This window comes from Podarcis raffonei, chromosome 15 (genome assembly GCF_027172205.1).
Source record: "Podarcis raffonei isolate rPodRaf1 chromosome 15, rPodRaf1.pri, whole genome shotgun sequence".
Lineage (NCBI taxonomy): Eukaryota > Metazoa > Chordata > Lepidosauria > Squamata > Lacertidae > Podarcis > Podarcis raffonei.
The window spans coordinates 24,587,476-24,613,230 of NC_070616.1; the positions used below are offsets into that span (position 1 = coordinate 24,587,476).

General features: G+C 48.2%; 1 protein-coding gene across 5 annotated transcripts in view; it reads left to right on the plus strand.

The window, feature by feature from the left end:
• Nucleotides 1-994: 994 nt before the first annotated feature.
• Nucleotides 995-25,755, plus strand: part of MCAM (melanoma cell adhesion molecule) — a 51,727-nt gene continuing 26,966 nt past the window's right edge. For 2 of the 5 annotated variants that reach the window (XM_053366437.1, XM_053366438.1), the window contains exon 1: nucleotides 997-1,206. In XM_053366437.1, the coding sequence (XP_053222412.1) occupies nucleotides 1,134-1,206 (73 nt within the window). In that variant the 5' untranslated portion in view covers nucleotides 997-1,133. Of the gene's footprint in view, nucleotides 1,207-25,755 lie in introns of all 5 variants that reach the window. The other 3 variants (XM_053366439.1, XM_053366436.1, XM_053366440.1) reach the window with 3 other exon arrangements.

Sequence of the window (25,755 nt, forward strand, 5' to 3'; positions counted from 1 at the left end):
TGGTTTGGGTGGTGTTGTGCAACCAGCCTGCTTTCCCAAAATATGACTTTATGCACTAAGGAAAATGACCAAAAAACTCACTGGAAAGTGTAGGATAACACTTGCCTTCACGTAACATTGCCTCATCTCCACACAAATCAGGGTGTTCATCAAACAGCCAGCGTTGTCTAATGTCCTTGCAAATAAACCAGGATGAATGCTCAGCTAACAGTCCTCTGGGTTGTCCTGTCACTTGGAAGCAATTTGCTGCTTTCCAGCTCCCTGGGGAAAGAGCCTAGCAAAGTTCCTGTCCCAGTGCACCGGTCAGTAACACAACCATCCATCTTTATTTACTGAGTTATTGTTTGTTTGTTTTTTTAATCCCACCATGTTGCAAACGGAGCCTCAAGGCAGCTTAGAATAAACAGCATAATTTATTTTGCCATAAGCAAAACAGCATGGCAAAAGACAATAGACCCAGCCAACAGGGAGGAAAATGAATGAATATAATAAAAATAGCACGTAAGACATCTTTTCCCGGCAGGTGGAAATAGATGCAGGGTTTTTTTGCAGCTTCGTCAAATGCCAACCCCTGTTTCTCCTCACCCCGCCTTGATCCTGATCGACCCTTTCTGAGCCGGCGGAGGGGGAGAACCAGAGAAATTACAAGAAGAACCTGTTGCCCACGACCAGTTTGTGAGCAACGTGTGTACAGGATTAAACCCGGGTCCGGAAGGAAAAAGCCCCTTGGTCTGTTTTTGCTGCAACGGACTGAGGCTTCCTTGCTTTGCCACGGGCTGAAAAGGTTCGACTCCCCTCCAGGGATTTTTTTGCACCGAAGTCTTGCAAAAGGCGCGGCGAATTAAGAGCAGGGCTCTAGCAAGGAAGGGGGTCTAAGGTAGACGTTCGCCTCGCCCCCTGGCGCTCCGGTTAAGCGCGACTCCTCTCTGCTGTTGCAGGCGAGTCTTCTGTAGAGAGCGTGCGAGGAGGGCTGGGCTCCCGGTGGGTGGGTGTGTATCCCCCCCCTCGGAGCAGTGCAGCCCCCTCCCCCCGTGCATGCAGCTCCCTCCCCCTCGCACCTGACGTCAGCTTTCTGGGCTTCTCCTCCAAGCCCCTCCGATGCATTTGGACTCTCGGCTCTGGCACCGGGAACAATGAGTCGCTGCCGGCTTGCAAGCTTCGCCCGCGCCTGCCTCCTGCTCCTGGCCGGCTGCTGCTGCAGCAGAGGTGAGTGGCGGGCAACAAAGGGAGAGGGAGAGAGGGGCTGAGCGGGCAACTTGCACTGCAGATTTGCAGGGCAGCGCTGTCCCAGGTAAGCCTTGGGCACCGCGGCGCTGCTCCCCTCCGTCTGCAAAGCAAGGCGGCGCGGGGAAACGTGCTTTGTCTTGTTAACTCTTGCCGAACCCCCAACCCCCGATTCCAATTCTGCAAGGATTCCCCGGGTTGCTACGATTAGTTTCTTATGGTGTTAGAACCGAAGGTGTGAATGTTTTCCCCCGGGGGGGTTGCTTCCACCCCCTCCAATGTATTTCTGTCCAAGCCACGAGGAGATGCATATTTCGAGAGCTGAATCTATATGAATATAAATAAACACACACAGGTGGGGAAGGAGACACACACAGTTTGCAGAATGGGTTTTGCAAAAACACACCCACCTTCTCTCACTGCCTCTCCTCCGCGGTGTAACCGCTACTGTAAGTGATTTGCAACTGGTGGCAGAAAAGGGGGCGTGTTGCGTTGCGCTTGTGTGCAAACCGGCCCACCAGGTGGGGGGTGGATTTTGGTTGGATTCCCCCTCCCCCCCATATTTTTGCTAAAAAATATTTTGCTATGGGATTGGGGGGTCCTGATGCATGCAATCCCCACCAGAGTCCACACGACATCGTTGGCATAAAAAATACCAGCTCCCCCCCAAATCACAGATCTATGTGGAAAATAAGCTAAAAAAAATAAGAGAGGAAAACCTGTTGTCAGCGATATCTGAGACCCCCGTTTGAAAATCAAAAGCGCTGTCTAGAAACCCCTCCATGTTCTCCCCTTTTGCAAACCCATTTCTTCTCCCATCTTTGATTTACTGCGGAATATTTGGGTGTCAGAACCTTCTACGTTCTGCGAGTGCCTCTGAGCCTCGTGGGGTGAAGAGAAGTCCCAGAAGGGAAACAGCCTGTCCTTTGTACTGTTAAGGGTTTAGGACGGGGATTTCCCAAATGATCAATCTGCCCACCACCAAGGACTGAGAATGGGGGGGGGGGAGTTTAATTACAGACGTGAGAAGCTGGTTGGTGGAAGGGGGTGTGCATCAGCCCCCGTTCCTATTATAGTACATATTCGTATACGTTTTGAGCCCCTCCGGGCAGGATCTGTACACCTCCTATGCTGTGCACAGCGGGAAGCGTTGATAATCAAGAGTTGTAGATTATGAAGACTGATAATTGTACGTGTATCGCTTTGAACATACTGTAAGCGGGGTGCTGAGTCTTACTATATGGCCACAGTTTATTATCTGGCAGACGCTATTGTTGTGAAATAAAGCACGCTCCTTGCCCCCCTCCCATGGGGTTGAGCTGTCTTAATCAGGTTAAGCACCCCAGATCATGCTTTGTTTTCACTGGGATTGTTTATTGTGAATTTGGCTGCCTCAGGCTCCCCGCTCTACAGGGAAAGGATCTGGGTGAAGCAGAGACTTGGGGTGGGTCGGAACATCCCATCCCTTGATTCTGCAAGACTTGTTCTAAGATGCCTAGAGAGGAAGGTTGAAGCCAGAGGTAGGGTGGTAGGAAGCTATCTCTTATACCAGGTCAGGTCAATGGGACATCTAATTCAGTGCTGCCTACACAGGCTGGCAGCAGCTCTCCAGGGTTTCAGGCAAGGACCTGCTTGGAGATAGATGCTGTTGGGGATTGAACCTGCATCCAAAGCCCATGAGCTGAGTCCCTTCCTCAAAAGTTCCTGTTGGCCATCTATTGAAGAGAAGATTCCCATGTCTCACCCACAAGTTTAGGCAAATGCTAAGTGTGTTCACTGGGATTCGGACAGAGGGAGCATTTATAGATTTTGAGAAGTGAGTGAAGCCAAAGCCCTGTTGAGATGACAGGAGGATCGGCATTGCCTTCTCCCCACCCCCACCCACCAAAAACGAGGGCACAGCGATTCTGGGCACATGCTCTGAGCTCAGCTTCTGTCTGGAACAGACTGCATCATCGGAGCCTGTTTGTCTGAGATTTTAAGGGCGGCATCATCCAGGGTGTAAGTTCTAAGGCTGCTGCTGTGGCACCAGTTTTCCTGTTGGTGTGTCACAGCAAACCTGTAGGCATGCACCCCCAAACTCCAGCATTCCTAAGATGCTGTTCAGTATGAGTCTCCCCTGCCTTCCAAAAATGGGGATCTCAAAATTTGGACTCTGCATGTGACGAATGGTTGTAACGTTTGTACAACAATTTCCTTTCGTTTGTACAAACAAGTCTCCAGTTGTGTGTTTGCAAAGCTTTCTTCTTGCTGCGTGTGTTTTCAGTAAAAGGACGAGCAAACTTCTTCAGATAAGGGAATACAGTTTTCTCCTGTTTTTGTATTGGTTTACTTGCTCATTAAAATATTTATAACCTGCCTTTTCTGCCCAAACGCTCCAGGGCAGTGCTCAGCAATGAAATGAGATGCATAGTCAACACATTAACATTTATGTAAAGTAGCAATTTAAGCTTACAAATATAGTCAGCGGCAATTGGGAGGCGGGAGGCTTATCTGGCGACTCAGAGGGCTTGTGGAGTCCTTTGAAATAACACAGCAAAGCTACAGGAACTCTGTTACAGCAAAGCTAGTAGCAAAAATGGAATGCAGGGCAGAGAAAGGTGCCAACACAAAAAAGGCATTGCTCTGGATAAGCCACACACCCCAGCTGCATTTAAAATAGTGAGGTACCTGAGTAGGGCTGGGCGATATCTGATTTTCAACATCATGATATAGCACCAGTTAAACATCATGATATACTGATATATCACAATGTCTGAAATAAAGGTGGAGCTATGTAAAGGCATTGGCTGGCTTAACAGTTTTTCCCACCTGATGATTTTTGCGTAGCATGAGTACAAACTTATCATCATTCGTGATCTATTGCCAGGACAAAAAATTATGAAACCAATATCACAATATGGACTTCAAACCGCTTTTGGGCGATATATCGCCCAGCCCCCTATCCTTCACCTCTGTGTACTTTATAAGGGAAGAAAAGTAGCCACTCCCATCCCTTTCAAGGGGGCAGTGAGTGTTTGCATGTGTTGGGGTGGGGAAGGCTTAGGGCAGCCTTTCTCAACCTGTGGGTCCCCAGATGTTGTTGAACTACAACTCCCATCACCCCTAGCTAGCAAGGCCAGAGTTCAGGGATGATGGGAGTTGTAGTCCGACAATATATGGGGACCCACAGGTTGAGAACTGCTGGCTTAGGGGCTTTGTGGGCAGCAGGGAAGACCTCCCAGACATAATGGTGCCCATCAGAGCCGCTGCTGGTCAGTTTAGACAATACTGAACTAGATAAACCGCAGGTGTGGTTCATTATAAGGCAGCTTCTTACAGCATTCTGACCTTGCTGTGTGGGGTCATGCACAGCTCCAGCTATGCATTTTAAATTTATTTCCCTGCCCCGCCTTGCATAAAACAAGCGGGTATGCGCTGCACCTTCAGAGTAAGCGGAAGGGTAACATTAGCAAACGGGAAGAATTTGCAGTTGGTGTCCCATGCGGCTCGTGAGATCTCCTCGAGCCCTCATCCCAGAAGCTGAGCCATAAAATATCTGCAAAAAGAGGCTCTGTCGTTTGGACTCCTGCCTGAATTCCACTCCCCGCCCCCTGGCTAATGGGAACGGCCTGCTCAGCACTTCCCACCGCAGCTCGGCTGCCGTCTTTCTTTGTGAAGTCTGCTGCTGCAGTGATGGCTGTGGGAAGGACGGCCTTTCAGTGTGTAGCTGCAGGGCTGGGCACATTCTTAACATCATATTGGTTTATTTTTAGGAGCCCAGAACAAGCTGCTCACCTGGGGCTCTCCTATGTATTTGATACATCCTTGGGATGTGGGGGGGGGTAATAATTTCCTGGTCCCTATGGACTAAGGAGAGCAGTCTCGCTGCTAACCAAACGGCCTCTGGTTTGCTGGTCCCCATGAGAGGCTAACTGGTGTATTAATTCATTATAACATAGCTTTTAGATATCGCTTTAAATAACTGGTGGCTGGTGTCCTTTGGGACTGGGAGGGCAGAGAGGGACCAAGAGAAGGCGGAGCCACAGTCAGAGATTGGCAGAAGTAATTCCACTTTTATTCCTATCCTCCTCCCTGCTGAGTTCAGCAAGGACAGCGCTGAGGCCAAAGAGCATGGGTAGGCAAACTAAGGCCGGGGGGGCTGGATCCGGCCTAATTGCCTTCTAAATCCGGCCCACGGACGGTCTGGGAATCAGCATGTTTTTACATGAGTAGAATGTGTGCTTTTATTTAAAATGCACCTCTGGGTTATTTGTGGGGTATAGGAATTCGTTCAACCCCCCACCCCCCCAAAAAATATAGTCCGCCCCCTCACAAGGTCTGAGGGACAGTGAACCAGCCCCCTGCTGAAAACATTTGCTGACCCCTGCCAAAGAGGAAGAAACTCACAGGCAGTGCCAGTCCCTGCTCTGGTAGTAAGCAAGGAGGCAGGCAGGTGGGGCAATGTTAGAAACTCAGATATACAAGCTAGGCGCCAAATGGCTCCTTAAACCAGGCTTACAGTCGCCAAAACAGAATGCCCAGTTGCCATTTTGGGGGGCCAAGATGGCTTGAAAGTTGCATTTTTCAACACAAGCTTTTGGTTCCTGAAATTCATTCTGATGGTGCAGATAAAATATCGTGGATAGTATTCTACAGGATGTGCTGCTCATGTGTGAAAACAGTGGGGATCCAAAGATCCCCAAGCTTGCGTCTCCAGATGGTGGAGCTGCCAGTCGCCATCCTGGCACCTGGGCATCTTCACTTGGTCGCAAGTGGTCGATAGCCAGGCGCAAAATGCACCTGGCGAATTTCGAACACTGAGGTGGGGGTATTGACTATGGTTGATGGGGCAATGCCCCATCTGCTCAAATGGACCAGCTTCCACTGGTTCAGAGTGTTTGTGGCACCACCCATTAATCTTGCTTTAATACTTATTTTATTAATTATTGGTTCTTAATGTCTGTGTATCACATTTACTCCAAGGAGCTCAGGGTGGTCTACACCGTTTGTTTATTCTCCTCCCCAACCTCTCAATTTCTATCCTCATAACAGCCTGAGAGCATGGGGATTGGGACCCTGGTCTGCCAGCTTCCAGTCCCAACGCTCTCATCTCTACGCTCCTCTGACCTTGTAAAATGGGGCACATTGCTGGGGCAGAGAGAATGTCTATCCCAAGGAGACAGGATCTGAATGCTCTGGCAGCATGAAGAGAACATCAACAGTGTAATTAATGTTTGAGTGATGTAAAAGCAGAGAACAGATTAATATGGTTATAGCAAAATATGCAGGAATGAAAGACTAATAAACCAAGGAAAGAGGAGGAGGGAAGTCGCTGGATATTTAACAGTATGTAAAATGTTTATTTTAAGGTGTAAAATTGAAAACTTAAAAATATATTTTTTAAAAGAGAGAGAGAGGATCTGAATGATGAACCCCCTTATGCTTGATGCTCACAGTCAATCAGGTTCTTGCTCACTCTTCCCCTCTCCCGTTTATAGTTATGTGTAATTTCCTCACACCTTAATGACTGAACTTGTAATTCTTCTGATGGATGAGGTCATAGTTGCTCATCATCCTCTTAACACGGCTTGTTTAATTGGTTTCCTTGAGTCAGAGCCAGTGGGGATCAATGAACAAAGAGCTCACTTAGGATGTGAGGGCCTGATCTCACAGGGACACAGGAAGCTGCCTTGTAACTGAGTCAGACCCTCGGCCCATGTAGCACAGTATTGCTTACACTGGCTGGCAGCAGCTGTCCACAGTTCCAGACATTCCAAGAGAATGAACCTGGGAGCTTCTTGTGCAAAGTAGGTGATCTACCACGGAGCTATGAACTTTTCTCCACATTTCACATCTGCTCTGGCTTCTTTGCACAGAAAGTGACTACGGTGTGCTTTGGTTCTGGAGAAGGGGAACTTAAAATACTGTCCTCCTTCACAGGATTGTCATGGGAGCAAAAGTAACATGAACAACAGCCTAAGTGAGTGTACTTCCTTGCCTCGGAATTGTGTAGGTACGGACTGGACCTTGGCTAGCACTTGCCCCCTTGCGGCCACTAAAAAGGACCCAGCAGAATTGTCTGTGGGTGTCTGCACACTATTGGAACAAGTAGCGTCTTAAAACCGGTGTAACCACTGCAACTTGAAGGTATGCTGGAAATGGTCCTTTGGTGCGGATAACGAGAGTCCAGAAGTTCTGGGAGCAAGGGTGCTAGTCGTGATTTTTAAGGCACTCCTACATTTGCGGTGTTGGCGTGACCTCCTTCAGCTTGGCAAGCAAACCATGAGGACCAGAAACTTAAGGCCCAATTCAGCTACCCTGTTCTGGTAGCAGAAGCCAGTGCAAAGATTCCCATTAGTCCAGTGAGATTTCCCTGCTTCCTACCCCACCCCACCTTCCCGAAATCTGCTCTGGAGGATCAGATGAACCCTCAAAACACCTGTGGGATGGGAGGAGAAGGGAGAGCCTTTCTGCAGGTTAAGCTATGCTGAATTTCCACCCTTTGGGTTGTATTCAACTAAGCTGTACTCAGAGTAGACCCACTAAAATTAATGAACCAAGGTAATCACACCTGTTAACTTCAGTGGGTCTACTCTGAGTAGGCTACAGCTTTGTTTTTGGTGACAAAGTGAGAAATCCAATACTTTTTGGGGGGAGATATGATGATCTGCACTGCAGGGTACATTCTGAGCCCTCCTTGCCTTAAATGCAGCCTTCCAGAGGGGATGGGCAAAGTCAAGCTTAAAAAGGGTGTGAGGAAGAGAAAAGGCGAAAACTTGGAGGAGGATTGCTATGTACAACAAGGGCCAGGAATGTTAAACAGCTTAGGCTTGGGGGTGGGAGAGGCGTGACTCTGGTATGATAGTAACTCCTCACAGCCCCTCCCGAAAACTCTCACTCCTTTTCCCAGTGAGGGACCGATTCCATGGGCTGAGAACACACAAACACTGCCTTCTGCACTGAGTGAGACAGGCCATTGTTCCATTGAGCTCAGTACTGTCCACCTGGACTGCTAGCAGCTTTCTGGGATATTTGAGGTAACCTTGTTGTCGTTTAGCTGGAGGGGCCTGAGATTGGACCTGAGGCCCACTGCGTATACCAGGGGTCAGCAACCTTTTCCAGCTGTGGGCCGGTCCACCGTCCCTCAGACCTTGTGGTGGGCCGGACTATATTTTTTTGGGGGGGGGATGAATGAATTCCTATGCCCCACAAATAACCCAGGGATGCATTTTAACTAAAAACACACATTCCACTCATGTAAAAACACCAAGCAGGCCTCACAAATAACCCAGAGGTGCATTTTAAATAAAAGGACACATTCTACTCATGTGAAAACACGCTGATTCCTGGACCACCCGTGGGCCGGATTTAGAAGGCGATTGGGCCGCATCCGGCCCCCGGGCCTTAGGTTGCCTACCCCGGCATATACGGCAGCCTCTTTGCCTCTGAGCTGTCGCCCCCAAGAAAAGGCTGGAGCCAGGGAGCATTTGACCCAAAGTCGTGCCCCGAACATCCTTCTCCTCCAGTGATTCCAAGCTGATCTGTTTTCTTCCCTGCAAAGGCTGACATTTCTGGTTCCTGTGCGAAGGTACACACTGTGCTTTAAAAGCTTGCTAAATCACATGCAAAGCTTGACAGGTGCTTTTGTAACAAAGAGGTACTTCGCTCTCAGTGAGGTCTCTCCTCCCAACACTCCCTTAACTTTCATGGGAAACGGTGGATTTGAGGTAGGCTCTAAAGCAGGGTTTCCCAGACTTGGGTCTCTGTTTCTTGACTACAATTCCTATCATCCCTAGCTAGCAGGACCAGTAGTCAGGGATGATGGGCATTGTAGTCCAAAAACAGCTGGAGGCCCAAGTTTGGGGAAATTTAGCAATCAACCCCTCTGTCCAGGGAACTCTAGGAATTGTAGCTCTGAGGGTGGAGTAGGGGGTCTCGTGACAACTCTCGACACCCTTAACAAACCGCAGTTCCTGGGATTCTTTCAGGGACCTAAGAACATAAGGACAAGCTTGCTGGGATCAGGCCAGTGCCTCAGCGAGTTCAGCCTCACAACTGTCTAGCAGGCATCCCCAAACCTCCAGCTGTTTTGGGACTACAACTCCCATCATCCCTAGCTAACAGGACCAGTGGTCGGGGATGATGGGAATTGTAGTCCCAAAACAGCTGGAGGGCCGAGTTTGGGGATTCTAAAGTGCTGTGCTGCTGCTTTAAATGTAGGGTGCAGATGGGGTCTTTGTAAAGCATTGTGCGCATGGATGGATTTTTTTAATAGAACACGTAACATCCACAGAGCCTAGGACTTGCCGATCAGAAGGTCGGCGGTTCAAATCTCCATGACAGAGTGAGCTCCCGTTGCTCAGTCCCTGCTCCTGCCAGCCTAGCAGTTTGAAAGCACAAAGTGCAAGTAGATAAATAGGTACCGCTCCGGTGGGAAGGTAAACGGCGTTTCCGTGTGCTGCTCTGGTTCGCCAGAAGCGGCTTAGTCATGCTGGCCACATGACCCCGAAGCTGTACGCCGGCTCCCTTGGCCAATAAAGCGACATGAGCGCTGCAACACCAGAGTCATCCGCGACTGGACCTAATGGTCAGGGGTCCCTTTACCTTTTTAACATCTGTGTAGTGCAGTGGTTAGGATGTTGGACTGAGACCTAGGAGACCAGGGTTCAAATCCCCAGTTCACCTTGAAGCTTATTGGGCCACTTGCTACCTCTCAGCCTAACACACCTTCCAGGGTTGTACTGGGTTTGTACTTCAGGCTCCTTGAAGGAAAGGTGGGGTAGAAATACAGTGAGTAAATAGGAAAAGAAAATGCAGCCTAGTGTTGAGCGATAGTGGAATATAAATAAGGTCCCTCCTGGGCTACTCCTTCGTAATGGGAGGCAGCCTTCGCTTTCCCTTCTATGGAGTTTTCCGCCCTCCCAAGTGCCCTTCCCTGCTCTTCCTTTTTTTATCCCCTCCAGATGCTATTTTCACCCTTCTGGCATGCCTATTATTCTGTGCTTTGTCCGCTTGGAGCTTCCTTCTCTCCCTGCCCATCCAGCCCCTCTTCCGTTCTCAAAGCGAGTTAAATTCCCACTGGGCCAGAGCATCCCGTTTCTTTCCCTTTGTCCCTTCTCCAGGCTGACACGCACAAGACAGGAGCTCTCTCTGCCTGGCTGACTCCCATCCAAACCCTTTTTAAAATTATTTATCTGCCTCGTCTTTTGGAAGCGGCCGGCTGGTGTCCCGTCATTCTTGGCCGGGTTGCAAGTCTTGCGTCCTGATAGTTCCCAGGCAAGCTAAATATGGTTAACTGAAGCAGGGCCCTCCGAAACCTGCCTCCCTGTGAGTCAGGCTGCTGCACGCTTCTCCCATGACCCTCCATCCTCATCCTGGCCCAGCCGTCTCTGTGGGCATGTTGGAGAGAAAAAGCTGTGTGCTGCGCCCAATCTGGAAATCATCTGGGTGGGATAGTGGATCCTCTTGCAACGTTTCTTCTTCTCTTGCTGGCTTCTGCTGAATGAAAGCGCTTCTTTCTGGTGGCAAAGCTGTTGCACCAGCATCATTTGTTGCCTGTAGTGGGGGAGAGCAGTGCAGTTCTGCTTTGGCTGGGGCCCGGGCATTTGGGAATTGTAGGGAGGCAGGAAGACCAACAGTAAAGGTAAAGGGACCCCAGACCATTAGGTCCAGTTGTGGCCGACTCTGGGGTTGCGGCACTCATCTCGCTTTATTGGCCGAGGGAGCCGGCGTACAGCTTCTGGGTCATGTGGCCAGCATGACTGAGCTGCTTCTGGCAAACCAGAGCAGCGCACGGAAACGCCGTTTACCTTCCCGCAGGAGCGGTACCTATTTATCTACTTGCACTTGATGTGCTTTCAAACTGCTAGGTTGGCAAGAGCAGGGACCAAGCAACGGGAGCTCACCCTGTCACGGGGATTCGAACCGCCAACCTAGTGATCGGCAAGCCCTAGGCTCAGTGGTTTAACCCACAGCGCCACCCGCGTCCCAAGACCAACAGTAGGTAGAGTCAAAGCCATTGATGGATAGAGATACCCCTGGCTGGTTGTAAGTAAGAAGACATGGAGATAAGAAGAAAAGGAGAGCCTCCTGGATCAGGCCTGTGGCTCATCTAGTTGGGAATCCTCTTTGCATGGTGGCCGGCCAGAGGAAAACCCCGCAAGCAGCACCTGAGTGCAGCAGTGTGCGTTTTGTTTTACATGTGATTCCACATTTACGTGGGTGTTACATTCCGAACCCCCCTGCACATACAAAAAATTGCGCAAAATGGGGAGCAGAGTCCTCCTGGCTCCTGAGGAGACCTACCCCAGAGCCCAAAGAAGACCTCTTCAGGCTCCAGGGAGGGTCTCCTCGTGAGCCAGAGTGTCAGCAGGGCTTTGCTGAAGCTTCTCAGCATCCTTCCTTCAAACTATTTTTTTAATATTTTATTTTAAATTGATGTGACTCACCCTTGAACCTTAACAGTGAAGGGTAGGTCATAGATTGAATAAATAATAATATTAACGGGACTAAAGTTATCCCGCTGCATGTTTGTGTGTTTGATATGCGTGCTAAGAATGCAAATTCATTTTGGTTGTTGTAGAGAGAAGGGTTTCTGAGGAGTGAGCATGTGTGTTAACTACCCCCTTCCTTTTAACTCTCCATAAATGACATCACAGGGGAAGAATTTGGGCTGTTGGGTCAACCTGGGGGTAGTAGCCAGGTTGATCTTCCTTTTCCTAGCAGCATGGTGACAAATGCCTTTTTATTTTGCTGTCTCACCCATATATTTCCCTTTGGCCATCACCGTACAGGAAAATCAGGTTCTGCAGGCCTCCACATCGCCCTGAAGACTGACAGAACCCTCACCCCTCTCTCTCCAGCAGCTGACAGGTCTTTGGAAACAGATTTTGTAGCACAGGTGACTCTGGCGTTTGAAATGCCAGTAGAAATTAAAAAGGCACCTGTAGCTCGCAGCTAGTTCCAGCCCAAAGGCTGGTGCCTCTGAAGAATTGTGCGGCTGAGCCCTGCTGGATTGGAGCAAAAGCCCACCTAGTCCTCCATCTTGCTTTCTGTAGTGGCCAAGCACATGCCTCCAGGGAGCTCTAACCAATGGAGCTATCTAGGCTGAGAGAGAATCATAGAATTGTAGAGTTGGAAGGGACCCAGTGGATCATCTAGTCCAACCCCCTGCAATGCAGGAATATGCAGCTGTCCCACACGGGGATCAAACCTGCAACCTTGGCATTATCAGCACCACGCAGGGCTTGGAGGCAAGAGCTTTCCCCCTGTTGTCCCCTGAACCTGGGTTTTACTTGGCCTTCATGATGACTAGTGGCCATCGGTAGACCTCTTCGCCTCCATAAATTTGTCTAATTGCCCCCTTTAAAAGCCATTTGAGGTCGTGTGTCCATCAGCACATCTTAGGGCAGTGAATGCTGCTGATTAGCTAGACAGGGTATGAAGAAGTTATGCCGTGGACCCAAGTTCTAGAAGTATGGGAAACTGGGAGGAAAAACTTAATTTTTCTCCATACTGCGAATAAATGTATTGTGCCACTCCTTAGTATTCAATTTTTCTTTTAAAAAAGCCCCCAGCCTTGCTCAAATGCTTTAGCTTTGGAGTTCTGAGTGAAAACTGGTTTCTCCTTGACACTGGCTTTCTCTGGTCAAACCACTCTCTCCACACACCTCTGCTCCATGTCATATAGAAAATGCAGGAAAACAGGTCACCTACATCACAGGGTTCTTGAGCGTGCAAGTGCTTTGTCTCTGTGCTTGTTCGGTTCCTACTAGATCGGCCTGGTCAGCAGAAAATGAAAGATAGCAGTTGAGTGTTGCGCTTCAAAAAAGGAAAAATAAATATTCTTAAAGCCGAGGTTGATGTTTGGGATATTTTAATTTATTTTGCCTTTGGGGGAAGGTTTAGAAACATCCATCCCAAAACAAAGAAAATGTGTTTGTGGGCAAGGACAGGTCCCTCTCCTTCACAGACAGAGTTTTCCTTCCACGATATATGTGTGTAATTGTGTGCACACAAGCACACGCTCCAAGCCAGAAGCATCCTTTGCCCACGTTCACCTGCCAAAGAAATTTCAACAACAAAAGGCCTGCTTCTGACGACTGTACTGTCAGGGCTGCAAGACTTGTCACCTGGGAGGCTGAGCTGCAAACGCCAGACAGATGGGGCCTGGGCTGGGGAAGTGAGCGAAGCTGGAAAGCTGAAACGTCCAGATTGTTCCCATTCCAAATCTGGCACACAGCCCCCCCCAAAGACCCCCCCCCCAGCTCTCGCTCTAACAAGGGCTTTATTCTGCTAGTTATATTTCCACCCGGACTTATTTTGACACATTCATTTCTTTTCTCTCTCTCTTTTCCTGCAGTTGCTTTCCAGGTAGAAAACTGACCGCTTGCCCTCTGCCACTGTTTCCCACGCTTCTGCCAGTTCTTTCATTTGCTAATAGCTTCTTAGACTTTGATTTCATTTCCGCTATGAGTAGGGTCACTGATGTTCCCATTGTATGGACTGGGAAAACTGAGCCAGGGATAGTGATTTGTCCAAGGCAGGGTCCTGGACTTAAGGTGGTTGGGACATGCTAGTAACTGTCACCTCACTCAGCGATGATGGGGGAACTCCTCCAGCGTAGAGAATGCCATTTTTTCTCAGCTTAAAGCCTGGGGTGTGTACTTACAAACACCTAAATGCACACTAACAAAGCCATTTCATGTGCTGCTTTCACTGTAGGAGGTGTTGAAGGCAAAAGGAGCAAGCTACACTTTCCTGTAGGTTTTTGTGAAAGCTTCCTGCCCAAGCTCTTCAAGAGGGGAGATTTAATATACACATTTTTAGTTCACCCTTCACTACGCTGTCCCAGGACGGGCTGTGGTCTAAACCACTGAGCCTCTTGGGCTTGCCGATCAGAAGGTTGGCCGTTTGAATCCCCGTGACAGAGTGAGCTCCCGTTGCTCTGTTCCAGCTCCTGCCAATCTAGCAGTTTGAAAGCACACCAGTGCAAGTAGATAAATAGGTACTGCTGTGGTGGGAAGGTAAACGGCATTTCCGTGCACTCTGGTTTCCTTCACGGTGTCCCGTTGCACCAGAAGCTGTTTAGTCATGCTGGCCACATGACCCGGAAAACTGTCTGTGGACCAGCGCTGGCTCTCTCGGCCTGAAAGTGAGATGAGCGCTGCAACCCCATAGTTGCCTTTGACTGAACTTAACCATCCAGGGTCCTTTACCTTTTTTATTTTTGCATACATCTCAATGCAGCAAGCAATGCATAAACCTTACTAGACCATAAATCGAACCAAATCAGTGGCAGTGAGAAAGAGCAACAGCGCTGCAATGGAAGGGGTTTTCTGATCTCCTCCTTCACCCAAAGCCTGTGCAGAATGGTGGGTCCTCTTGACCCCAGTGTTGAAACGTATACAGTGGTACCTCGGGTTAAGTAATTAATTCGTTTCGGAGGTCCGTTCTTAACCTGAAACTGTTCTTAAGCTGAAGCACCACTTTAGCTTATGGTGCCTCCTGCTGCTGCTGCTGTGCTGCTGGAGCGCAATTTCTGTTCTCATCCTGAAGCAAAGTTCTTAACCCGAGGTACTATTTCTGGGTTAGCAGAGTCTGTAACCTGAAGCGTCTGTAACCTGAAGCGTCTGTAACCTGAGGTACCACTGTACAGTGATGAGACCAGAAGCAGCTCAAAAGGGAGGGCATTTCACAACCGGGAGGCTACTACAGGGAAGTCCCTGTCGGTGCCTTCCCTGCAGATCTCAACACCTGAACATGGGAGGAGTCAATACTTCAGAAATGTGGGGCCCCAAGTCACTTCGGGCTCTGTATGTCAATGTAAGCACCTTCTAGAGGGTTTGAGGTTTTATTAAGCGGCATTTTAATCTCTTGTTTTCTTTTAGATTATAACCTGCACTTTGGGATAGAAATGTGGACTCAATGAATAACCTCGTACAGCATTTGGATTTTTTGTTTTTAAGTTGCCAGAATTTGAAGAATGCTGGCTTCAGAATAAAGCAAATCCCCCTTGGTTAAGAGTAGCCAATCTGCTCTCCAGATGCTGTCGGACTACAACTCCCATCAGCCCCAGGATGATAGTTCAGCTGCATCTGGAAAGCACTACGTTGGCTCCCCTCCATTGCCATAGATGTAGGAGTTGTAAGTTTGTCTCTCAGATTCCCCCCACTCCTTCAGAGGTCTGCCAGTTGCCACTCCATCATAATGTTGCTCTGTGCCTGATTGGCTTAGCTCTTTTTGGCAAAATTAGCTAAAAGCAAGTAAAATATGATCTGCCGGTTTCTCATCTTCCCCTTCTAATCGTAATTCTGTGCTGTTTCCCTACCCTGCTCAGCCCCGCTGTGGCTTCATGCAATTACCTGCCAGTTAATGAGTATTTCTTGGGAATTTAAAAGTCTGGATGCCTGGACTTCGTGGAAGCAGAGATCTCTCTAATAGTGGGCTGTGTGGTTAATACTGGAAATGAATTCCATAAAGGCTTGGCTTGACTATTACACCAACATTTTTTCTATACTCAGTTCCACTTCGGTGCTAAATCAGAGCCTGTACCAATTGTACCCAAACCAGATCTGAAGATGCTGTTCAGTTGGCTCTGATCAGATTGAGCAATGGGTGGTTGGTACTGGCTATTTGGAGATGTTAGGGATTGAATATAGGGCCCTTCTGCATGCAAAGCAATGACCTAGAACCCCTCTTGTGGTCTACCTAAGCAGGCAGCACCTCAATATCTGGTTGTTAACCAGAAGGTTGGTGGTTTGAACCTGCACAAGGATAGCTGTGGGCAGGATTCCTGTATCGCAGGGGGTTGGGCTAGATGATCCTTGGTGTCCCTTCCAACTCTTAGATACTATAATCTATGATCACTTTGATCAGGGTTGAGGAACCTGTGGCTCTCAAGATGTTAATGGACTACAGCTCCCAGCTAGTGAAGCCAGCGATCGGGGGGGGGGGTGATGGGAGTTGTAGTCCAGCAACACCTGAAAGGTCACCCCGTTCCTGAGGTAGAGTGTTGAATTGGTAACAGGGGGAGCCGTGGGCTGCGAGACGCCTGCTCAGCTCTACAGTTCACTGGGTGATGTTGGGCTAACCACGCTCTCGGCCTACCTCACAGGGTCGTTGTGAGGAGGAAAGGGGAGGGACCATGCACCCCACTCCGGGCTCCTTGGTGGACAGGGTGGGAATAATAAATGAAATGGAGGTAGTTGAGAGTGCTCAAAAGGCTGGGTAAATGGCAAAAGGTGTAGTGAATTGTTTTCCAGTGGCAGCCTGGTTGGAAACCTAACTTCAGACGAGCCTTGCCAGAAATGCCCCAACTGTCTTCTCAGAGGGAGAGAGGGAAGGATATTTCAGGAGAAGAAAGGACAAGGCTAAATAGACAGAGTAATGCTAATTTTCTAATCTTGTGTATTCTTAAAGCCGCTTGTTAACAGTGTCATGGTTCCTATATGTCTGTTAAGGATTAATCCTCTTCTCCCCCCAGAATTGGAGTCTTCAGCATATAGTGTCTATACTTCATTTTCACATCCACGGAACCTGTAGTGGGTGTATCTCTTGCTTTAGATGCCCCCAAATGACCTTTTTGGGGGGGGGTTCATTTGAGTAGCTTTTATCTGACAACACAGTTGGACAGGGCTGCCCCCCTACCCATTTGGGACCTGCATAGGACCTTTGCTGCAGATGGATCTTGGCTCGGAAACCTCAGCAGCCCCCTCCTCTGCTTCCCCCACCCCCTCCCTTCGTTCAGGCAGAACTCGGTGGGCGTTTGGAAACTGGAGACGTTTTTCGTGGAGAATCGGGTCTCTGTTTCCAGCCGGTCTCTGCTGTGTCCTTTGCCCCGGCTTGGAAAGTTCCCCAGGGCTCCTTGCGGCCTTCTGCGCCCTGAATAAAGCCATTGTGTTGGCGGGCTCCCACTCGCCTTCCCAAAAAGAGGGAGGAGAGAGGAGGGGTGGATCCCTCTGAACTCTTTCCTCAGGCCTGAGGCCTGCCTGACAGGGGGGAGGGTTGCCTAGTGAGTGAGTTCCCAGTCCAGAAGAAGAGCGAAGTTGGTTGGGACTGTGATTCCTAAACAGAAATGCATGCAGGAGTGAAGAAACCTTTCACAAGTTCATTCCCCCTTGCCGTTTCCATCTGTCTCAACTGCTGGTGGGACCAAGCTCTCACTTTCGCCAACTGGCCTGCGCCCCCTCCCTCACATGCACGACCCCCTCCTTTCCCTGAGAGCGTTGGCAGCAGCTGATCCGACATGCCAGCCACGAGCCGGGTGCCAGCTTTCGGACAGCGGGCTAACAAAAGGCACGTTTTCTGACTTGTGCTGAGTGGCGCACGCTAGGCAATTCTTGGGCCATGAGCTCATGGCACCGGCAGGAAATGGTTGGTGCCAAGGGGGGGGGGGTTGTAGATGGATGAGGAGGGCACATGGGTGGACTGGTATTCTGACATCAACCCTCGCGTGGCTTGACTTGGCTTTGCAGCTTCCTGCCCTCCAGGCAAGGGGGAAGCAAAGTCTAGAAATGGAGGCGGTTTTGCGATGAAGATTTCTGCGAAGCTTGAAAACTTGCCCATTCCTACCTGCACTTTTATCTCAATTGCCCCAATAATGAAGAACCTCTTTTCTTTTTTCTTTTATCTACTTTGGCTCTCTTCATAAATTCCATCCTTCTGACAGTCTGTATAGTCAAAATGTTTCAGCTGTGTCACATTTTCCATCTATTTATCGACCTCTGCAGTGCAGGCTATTTTAGGCTGATTTTTTAAAATATAATTCTTCCTTTCCTTTCCTTGATTCTCTTTCTGTGTTGGAGAGGGGGCAGTCCAAATTTGGAATATTGGGATAAAGGGGTGATGGGTGAAGCACCAGCACCCAGCTCCCAAGAGTTCACCCAGAAGCAGCCTGTGGACCACGGATACATTCCCCCTGTCAAAGGATGTGCATCCCTTTGAGGGGGGTATTTTGGGGGCCAGAGTTGATGGTGGGGAGCGATGTAGCCAGCAGCGGGAGGAACCAGACCCCAAAGTACGGCACCCCTTTCCCCCATCTCTTTCTTTCCTTCTCCCCCTTCTTTCTCTTCCTCTCCACCCAACAGCTGCCAAGGGGTACAGATACCTTGCCAGTGGCGTGAACTGATTGCTTACCTTGCAATCTGCTCTTCTTTCCATTACACCATCTATTTTGTTTTTCCTCTCCCTCCAGAGTCCAGTCTTCCACCTCACATGTCTGAAATTTTGGTTCCTCTTTTTTTTTGCTGTAGACTTCTAGATCCCACAAAGATCAGTTCTTAGAAGTCTTGGGGAAGTCTGCCCAGTCTTATGCCGGCTTCCTGCAAGCTTATGAGGGGGGCTTGACCTTGTTGTATAGAGATATATTTGCTGTGATGGAGGTTATAATAGTCTTTAAGGCTAAATGTAGTGAATATTGATTGCAATTTACAGTAACTGGGCTGCAAGAGAGAGAGGGAGAGAGATTTTCATATTTCCCTCCGTGATGGAGAGCGGGGCTTTCCTGCCAGAGAGAGATGGCTCCATCCTTCCTTGCCCACGGTTTCTACGCCATTAAGGCTTCCTCACTGCAAGCTTATGCTCCAGTTTCCTTTGCAGCTCACTAATGGTTTCCTGCCTTTATTAACCTTTTGCTTAATTGAGTTGGGGGGTGGTTTACATCACCCTGACTCAATGGGATCACACTGGGGTGGGGAACTAGATGCCTGAGGGGCCAAATGTGGCCCTTTAGGCCTCTCTTTATGGCCTCCTCCCTAGGCCAGCCTTTCACCAGCCCTCCTTAGGGGTGTTTGTGCCTGCCTTGAATTCTGATAATTCTTTAATCTAAAGGCAGCCCTATATTGGGAGGTTTTTAATGCCTGATGGTTTTGTTATGTTTTTAGATATGCTGTAAGCTGCCCAGAGTGTGTGGGGTATAAATAATAAATATATTATTATTATTATTATTATTATTATTATTATTATTATTATTATTATTAATTGGGTGCAGACTAGGAAAGGGAGTGTGTAAGAGCTAGCCTACTGTAAAGGGGTAAAAATTATATCCATTGCTCCACCCAATTTTTGTCTCCATCAGTCTTGTCTGTTTGCTAAGCAAACGTCTGTGTTTGCACACCACAAACTTGAGGCCAGTCTCCCCTGCAACTCCTTTGCTTAATAGTCTGGGTCTTTCGCCTCTGGCGCCAAAGTCTTTTGTATTGATCCAAAAGTTCCTTGCTATCTTCTTGGGGGGGGGGGCTTCCTTCCCTTGTCTCTCCCCCCCCCAAATCCCTGGTTTTAATTACCCTGGTTCAGAAGGCAGGCTGTCTTTCCAGGGATCTTGTTCTCTAGCTGGGCATTGTCTTCCATTCATACTTTTGGCTGAGTTCTAGATGGGCCGGATCCAATCTTGGGGGAAAGGGACATGTGTCCTTGAGGGATACAGTCTCTGTGGATCTTTTCTTGGTCATTTGAAATGGATACAGCGAGGGGGCGAGGGGAGCTTCTCCCACAGGTCTGGTTACCACTCTGTTTTATATACTGCAAATTGTTTTACCCTCTCTTCTGTTTTGCCTTCGCTCCCCGGAGCCCCAACCATAGCATCAGATCGATTTGAACTCCTTACTTCTCCCCTGGAGTCCAGCCAGAGGCTCCATTATCTGTGCTGAGCCGGGAATCAGCCCAACCACCGGCCCACCTGCAAGCTTCCGTCTGTTCCTCCCTGACTCCTTGGAGATGCTTTGAGGGTGCATAGAAGAGGCTGGAGGAAGAGGGGGCAGGTTGAGGAGAGAGTCAACTCAGCATGTTTGCTTTCTCTCTTGTGCGGTTCAGTAATGATATCTAGTTTCTTTCAAGCCATTTAAGTGAGCCACCCCTTTCCCTCTATATTTCTCTCTGCCTTTTGTCAGAGAACTCCAAAGTCTTGTCATAAAGCATGTCAGGCCTTGTTCTGAAGGCTGGGTGCTTTCTAACAATGCATCCCTTCCACGTTGAAGCTCCAACCCCTCTCCACCCCTCCCTGCATCTCCTTCCATCAAAGACTGCAGCGCTTAAAACCATCTCCCGTTGTCCTTGGAGTGACTTAGTTCCTGCATCCAGGGCTGGGGACAAGAAGTATGCAGCTAGGAAGGAAGGCAGTCGGAAGGGATAGAGGGATGTGCTCAGGGTTTCTCTTTCCCAGCAGTGGGGAATCTTTTCCAGCCCGAGGGCCACATTCTGTTCTGGGGCAGCTTTCTGGGGGGCGCATTCCAGTGGCGGGCACATCCACGGGCAAAAGTGGGGTGGCTCAATGAATGTGAACACTTTGTTGTAGTTTAGTCGCTTAGTCGTGTCCGACTCTTCGTGACCCCATGGACCAGAGCACGCCAGGCACTCCTGTCTTCCACTGCCTCCCGCAGTTTGGTCAAACTCATGCTGGTAGCTTTGAGAACACTGTCCAACCATCTCATCCTCTGTCGTCCCCTTCTCCTTGTGCCCTCCATCTTTCCCAACATGGTCTTTTCCAGGGAGGCTTCTCTTCTTATGAGGTGGCCAAAGTATTGGAGCCTCAGCTTCAGGATCTATCCTTCCAGTGAGCACTCAGGGCTGATTTCCTTAAGAATGGATAGGTTTGATCTTCTTGCAGTCCGTGGGACTCTCAAGAGTCTCCTCCAGCACCATAATTCAAAAGCATCAATTCTTCGGCGATCAGCCTTCTTTACGGTCCAGCTCTCACTTCCATCCATCACTACTGGAAAAAACATAGCTCTAACTACCGTATTTTTCATTCTATAAGACGCACAGGCCATAACACGCACATAGTTTTTAGAGGAGGAAAACAAGAAAAAAAATATTCTAAACGAAATATGGATATATGATTTTTGTGGTTCATGCTGTGGCCACAGACATGTGATCTGACAGTGAGTTTGGAGTAGCCAAATGCAAAAATCCTGAGGATCCATGTGGATCCATGCTTTGTAACCATGGAGGAGGGAAGGAAGGGGAACCATGGATCCTCTGCTCATGACTGCAGCAGATCCCCCCTGCCACCCGCAGGCATTCGCTCCATAACATGCACAGACATTTCCCTTTACTTTCTAGGAGGAAAAAAGTGAGTGTTATGGTGCAAAAAATACGGTATATGGACCTTTGTTGGCAAGGTGATGTCTCTGCTTTTTAAGATGCTGTCTAGGTTTGTCATTGCTTTTCTCCCAAGAAGCAGGCGTCTTTTAATTTTGTGACTGCAGTCACCATCTGCAGTGATCATGGAGCCCAAGAAAGTAAAATCTCTCACTGCCTCCATTTCTTCCCCATCTATTTGCCAGGAGGTGGTAGGACCAGTGGCCATGATCTTAGTTTTTTTGATGTTGAGCTTCAGACCATATTTTGCGCTCTCCTCTTCCACCCTCATTAAAAGATGTAAACGCTACCTTAGAAGAAGAACGATACTAGTTTTTACACACTCAAACCACCCATCTTTAACCTCCAACCTGGCAAGGGAGAGGCATTATCACAGCTCAGTGACACATTCTGGCCAGGCAAGGAATGGCTGAGGAGGAAGTATCACCTGGAGAAAATCCTGAGGACCAAATACACTAAGGAGCTGATGTTCTCTCTGCCATGCTGCCTGCCCATTAGCTGGTTGAATTTTCATCTCCAGCTGGGCATGGACCCAGGTGTCAATGGTTCTCAATCACCAGCTAGTTAGTAAAAGGCTGGCTGTAGAACGTGACTCTGTGGCCAGCTTGGTGACGCATTACATGACAGGGCAAATGCTCATCCACTGGGCTTATGACCCATCTTTAACTGGATTTTCATAAATGTCCCTGCCTTTTGGATGGACATTTTGCTGGTTCAGCAGTAAAAAGCAAATATGATAGATGGGACCAGGCGACCCATGTCCGCAGTTGTGTGTGACCTAAAGGACGTGGAGAAATTTCATGTAGAACCTTTGCCAACCTGGTGCCCTCCAGATGTTTGAGACTACAGCTCTCACCAGCCTTGGCCAGCACAACTGTGCTGGTTGGCACCTCTCAGACGTTTTGAGTTACAGATCCCAAAGTTACCAGGCTCCCAGTGGCTGTTACAGTAAACTAAAGAAATGGAAGAACCAAATTATAGGTGCTGCTTTCTCAGTCTGTGGAAGAGGAAGTTTAAGAAATGGTGAACGGCACGCACCAGTGAAAGGAGAAGTTTGAATCTTGGCTGGTGTTAATGTAAAAATTGCTCAAGCTGTCAAACAGGGGAGTTGAACAAACAAGAGGGCCCAGCAGTCTTGAAAGCTGCACAAGAGGGTTTTCATCTGTGACCCTTCCTCTACATTTAGAAAAAGCAATAAAAGTGTCCAGTGTTACTTTAAGAGGCAGGAGGAGCTCTGTATTCAGAATAAGCACCCTCCAACTCAAGGAGACGGTGCTATCCTGTTCCTATTGTACTTGTAGGATTTCCATGGAGATTTGGTTGGCCTCTGGGTATTTCCACCTATTTTCAGGTGGGATTAAATTACACACCACAACAAAACGTCTTCCCTTTTTTAAAAAGGACTTTTAGAGGTAAGGAGGTGACAGGAAGATGTGCTGGATAACATTTGCTTGACACAGTGTTGTCTTGCCTCCTAGCAGGCAAGTTGTAGTGAATGCTAAATAAACAGGTTGTCTGGAAGTGACTTGTGGGAAGAGGACTTGGGAACCAGGCTCCCCAATGTTCTTACATTAGCTATGGCTGAGCTTCATAGAACTGTAGTCTCTTAATGGCCACCAATCTTGAGTGACCAATCAGATGCCCATCATGGGTTTCCTTTTCTTATTATTTATTTCTTGCTCACAAGTGGAGAATAGGTGTCCCTTTTTCTTTCTGCTGCCTTGTGAGGGGGGTATTCCAAGAGAAAAAAGCTATGGGCAGAATGTGGGCTTTTGTGGCAGTCTGTCCCTTGCAGCCCACGATACGGGCACTGAACACCAGTCTCAGACATATCAAGGCGCCATTTTGGAAGAACCGCTTCTGCTTCTCTTGTGTGGTTGGTGGCTGTGTGTGTTACTTCTGTGGTGGAGCCTTTCCCTGCTGGTTGTCAGAATTAAATTTCCGACCGCCATACTTGTGGGTCCTTGATTCAGAATTATAATGTTGTCAAAAAACGATGCATGTGATTAACTCTTGTTAAGATGAGGCTATAGGAACTTGGGAAGATAAGCAAGTTGAGAAAGCTGAGATGGTCACTGAAGGCAATGGTGGTCTTCTCCAGCCTTCCCCTTTAGGGGTTCAGATCTTCTCAGAGGGTTCTTGCTGTCATATCCTGCTTCTGGCCTTTCCAGAGGCATCTGAAAAAAAACACACCTCCTTCCCTGCAGACCATCCTGGGCATTAGGATCAGCTATGGGGCCCTATTGGTAGTTCAACCACCCTCAGAGGTTTGGAGGTCGTGGTGGAAGCCTTTGAGAGGCCCTAGGCTGTGGAATTCCCTCTCTAAAGAGGTCCATCTGACATCTTCAACATATAGTTTAAATTCAGTGTTGCAGATGCACCTCTTTACCCTTGGCCTTGACATCTAATGGACGTGTTTTAGGACCAACCCTGCTATTGTGACTGTAAGTTCTTAATGCTGATTTTGCTGTAAGCTGCCCTGGGACCTGGTGGTGGGTAGGTCTCTCGCTGTTTGTGGAAGCAGTGTCTCAGTAGCACATGGAAACAACACCGGCGTCTCTCCCTCCCTCCCCAAATCTGCTTTGTCCAGATAAAGCAAAGAACACCAGCAGAAGTAATTTGGGATTTCCTTGTAGGATGGAGGTGGGGTGGGGGTGGTACTCTAATCCCACCAGCTAAATGCACATGTAATGCCATATATACACGTCCAAGCCTATTCTGTTTGTCTGTTGTCTGGATGAATCAAACCCCAGCAGATGTTCAACAAAAGGGCCATATCCCCCCAGACGGGTCCAGCATCCTGCTTGGGGGGGTCTGTGATGTCATCGCGGAACAAATGGGAGGTGGGGAATGGGCGGGCAGGATATGGCTGGTGGTGAGGAGGAAGAAGAGAAGAGGGTAATTGGAGCAGCCTGGCAGGTCTGCCCGCAGCTGGGGTTGAATAGAAACCTACTTGTGTAGGGGCCTAATCTCCGGATCCTCCACCTGTTCCCTTGCAAACAGCATCTGGAAAGTCACTTTAGTGGGTGCAGCCAATTTCCCTTTCTTGGGCTTGATAGAAACAGCAGCCTCTGTGTGTGCATCTTGGAGGAAACACAGCTGCTGTTTTCCCCTGTCCTTCCAGACTTTAAAAATAAGAATAAAAGCCCCGGGCCAAGATAGGCCTGGGAAAAAGCCAATTATGTGACTCACAGAAAGGATTCCTACCATTCACCTGTGCATTTTTGATAAATTTTATGTCTACTTCTTTTTCGAGTTTGATCTTATCGGCATTTTATTATGAATATTTTATATTGTTCTATGTAAACTGCTTAAAGGTTGTTGTTTTTTTGCTGATTAAGGGGTATATGCATCTTGATGGGAAAATAAAGAAATGCCCTAGCCTCTGGGAAATAGAACAAGGGAGAAGATACTTTTTTTTTTTTTACTGGGGAAACTAGTCTTCAGTATAAAATAGTGGAAGCAGTTGTGTTTTTTTAGTGTAATATAGAATTCCTCACATGGGGATGGTTTGAGGGTGGGATGGGATACAGGGTGTGTGGCTGAGTTAGAAAGTCTTACTGGTTTCTTGCATAAGATGGAAGCCTCTTCCAACTGAAGAGACACACTATCATGAACTGGGAAACATTCATAAAGGAAGTGTACTCTGCACATGCTCTGAGGTACTTTGCTCGTAGGGTTAGGATGGTGATGATTATACACTCTCACTTTTTTCCCTTTCCACACTGGCAGCTCTTTGATGCTCAATAGGTACATTTGTAAGCTGGTTTTATACCAATTTCAACTGTCATGGCTTCCCTCAAAGAATCCTGAGGCTTTCTGTGTAGTCAAGGTGCTGAATATTTGGCAAAGGATCCAGAATAGTTTCCTGGAGAGGCAGAAATGACTATTGAACCAGTTTAAAGACTTTCGGGGGTAAATATGGAATGACCTCTCCAGGAGTCTCCAGGGACCAGCCATCCTCCCTGTTGCCAAGCAACCAGTACAGTCAATGGGAAATTCACATAAACTTATTGATACTTGGAGGGGACTGTGGGGGGTTCTTTTCTAATTTGTTTTAGTGATGTGAAAATGCCTCTTTAAAGATGATGCTTGCTACCTGTAGTTTTTAAAAGCACTTGTATTCTTTTTTAAAAAAAATTAATCCTGTCTGTTTGCGGTTAAATTTTTTTTTAAAGGTTTTTTTTGCTATAATCCAGAACTGTGGGTGCTGTGGACCCCCAAATATTGGTGGAGTTCAATTATCTCTGACCATTGGCCATACTCCTTAGGGCCCTATCTGCATTATCATCATCATCATCAACCTTTTATTCGACCGTCAGTCAGAAAAAAGTACATTTGTATCTGCATTATACATTTAAAACGGTATCGTACCACTTCAAATGGTCGCACCTTTCACACAAGGATATTGGGGAACTATAGTTCGTAGTGCTGAGTGTTGTTAGGGAACCG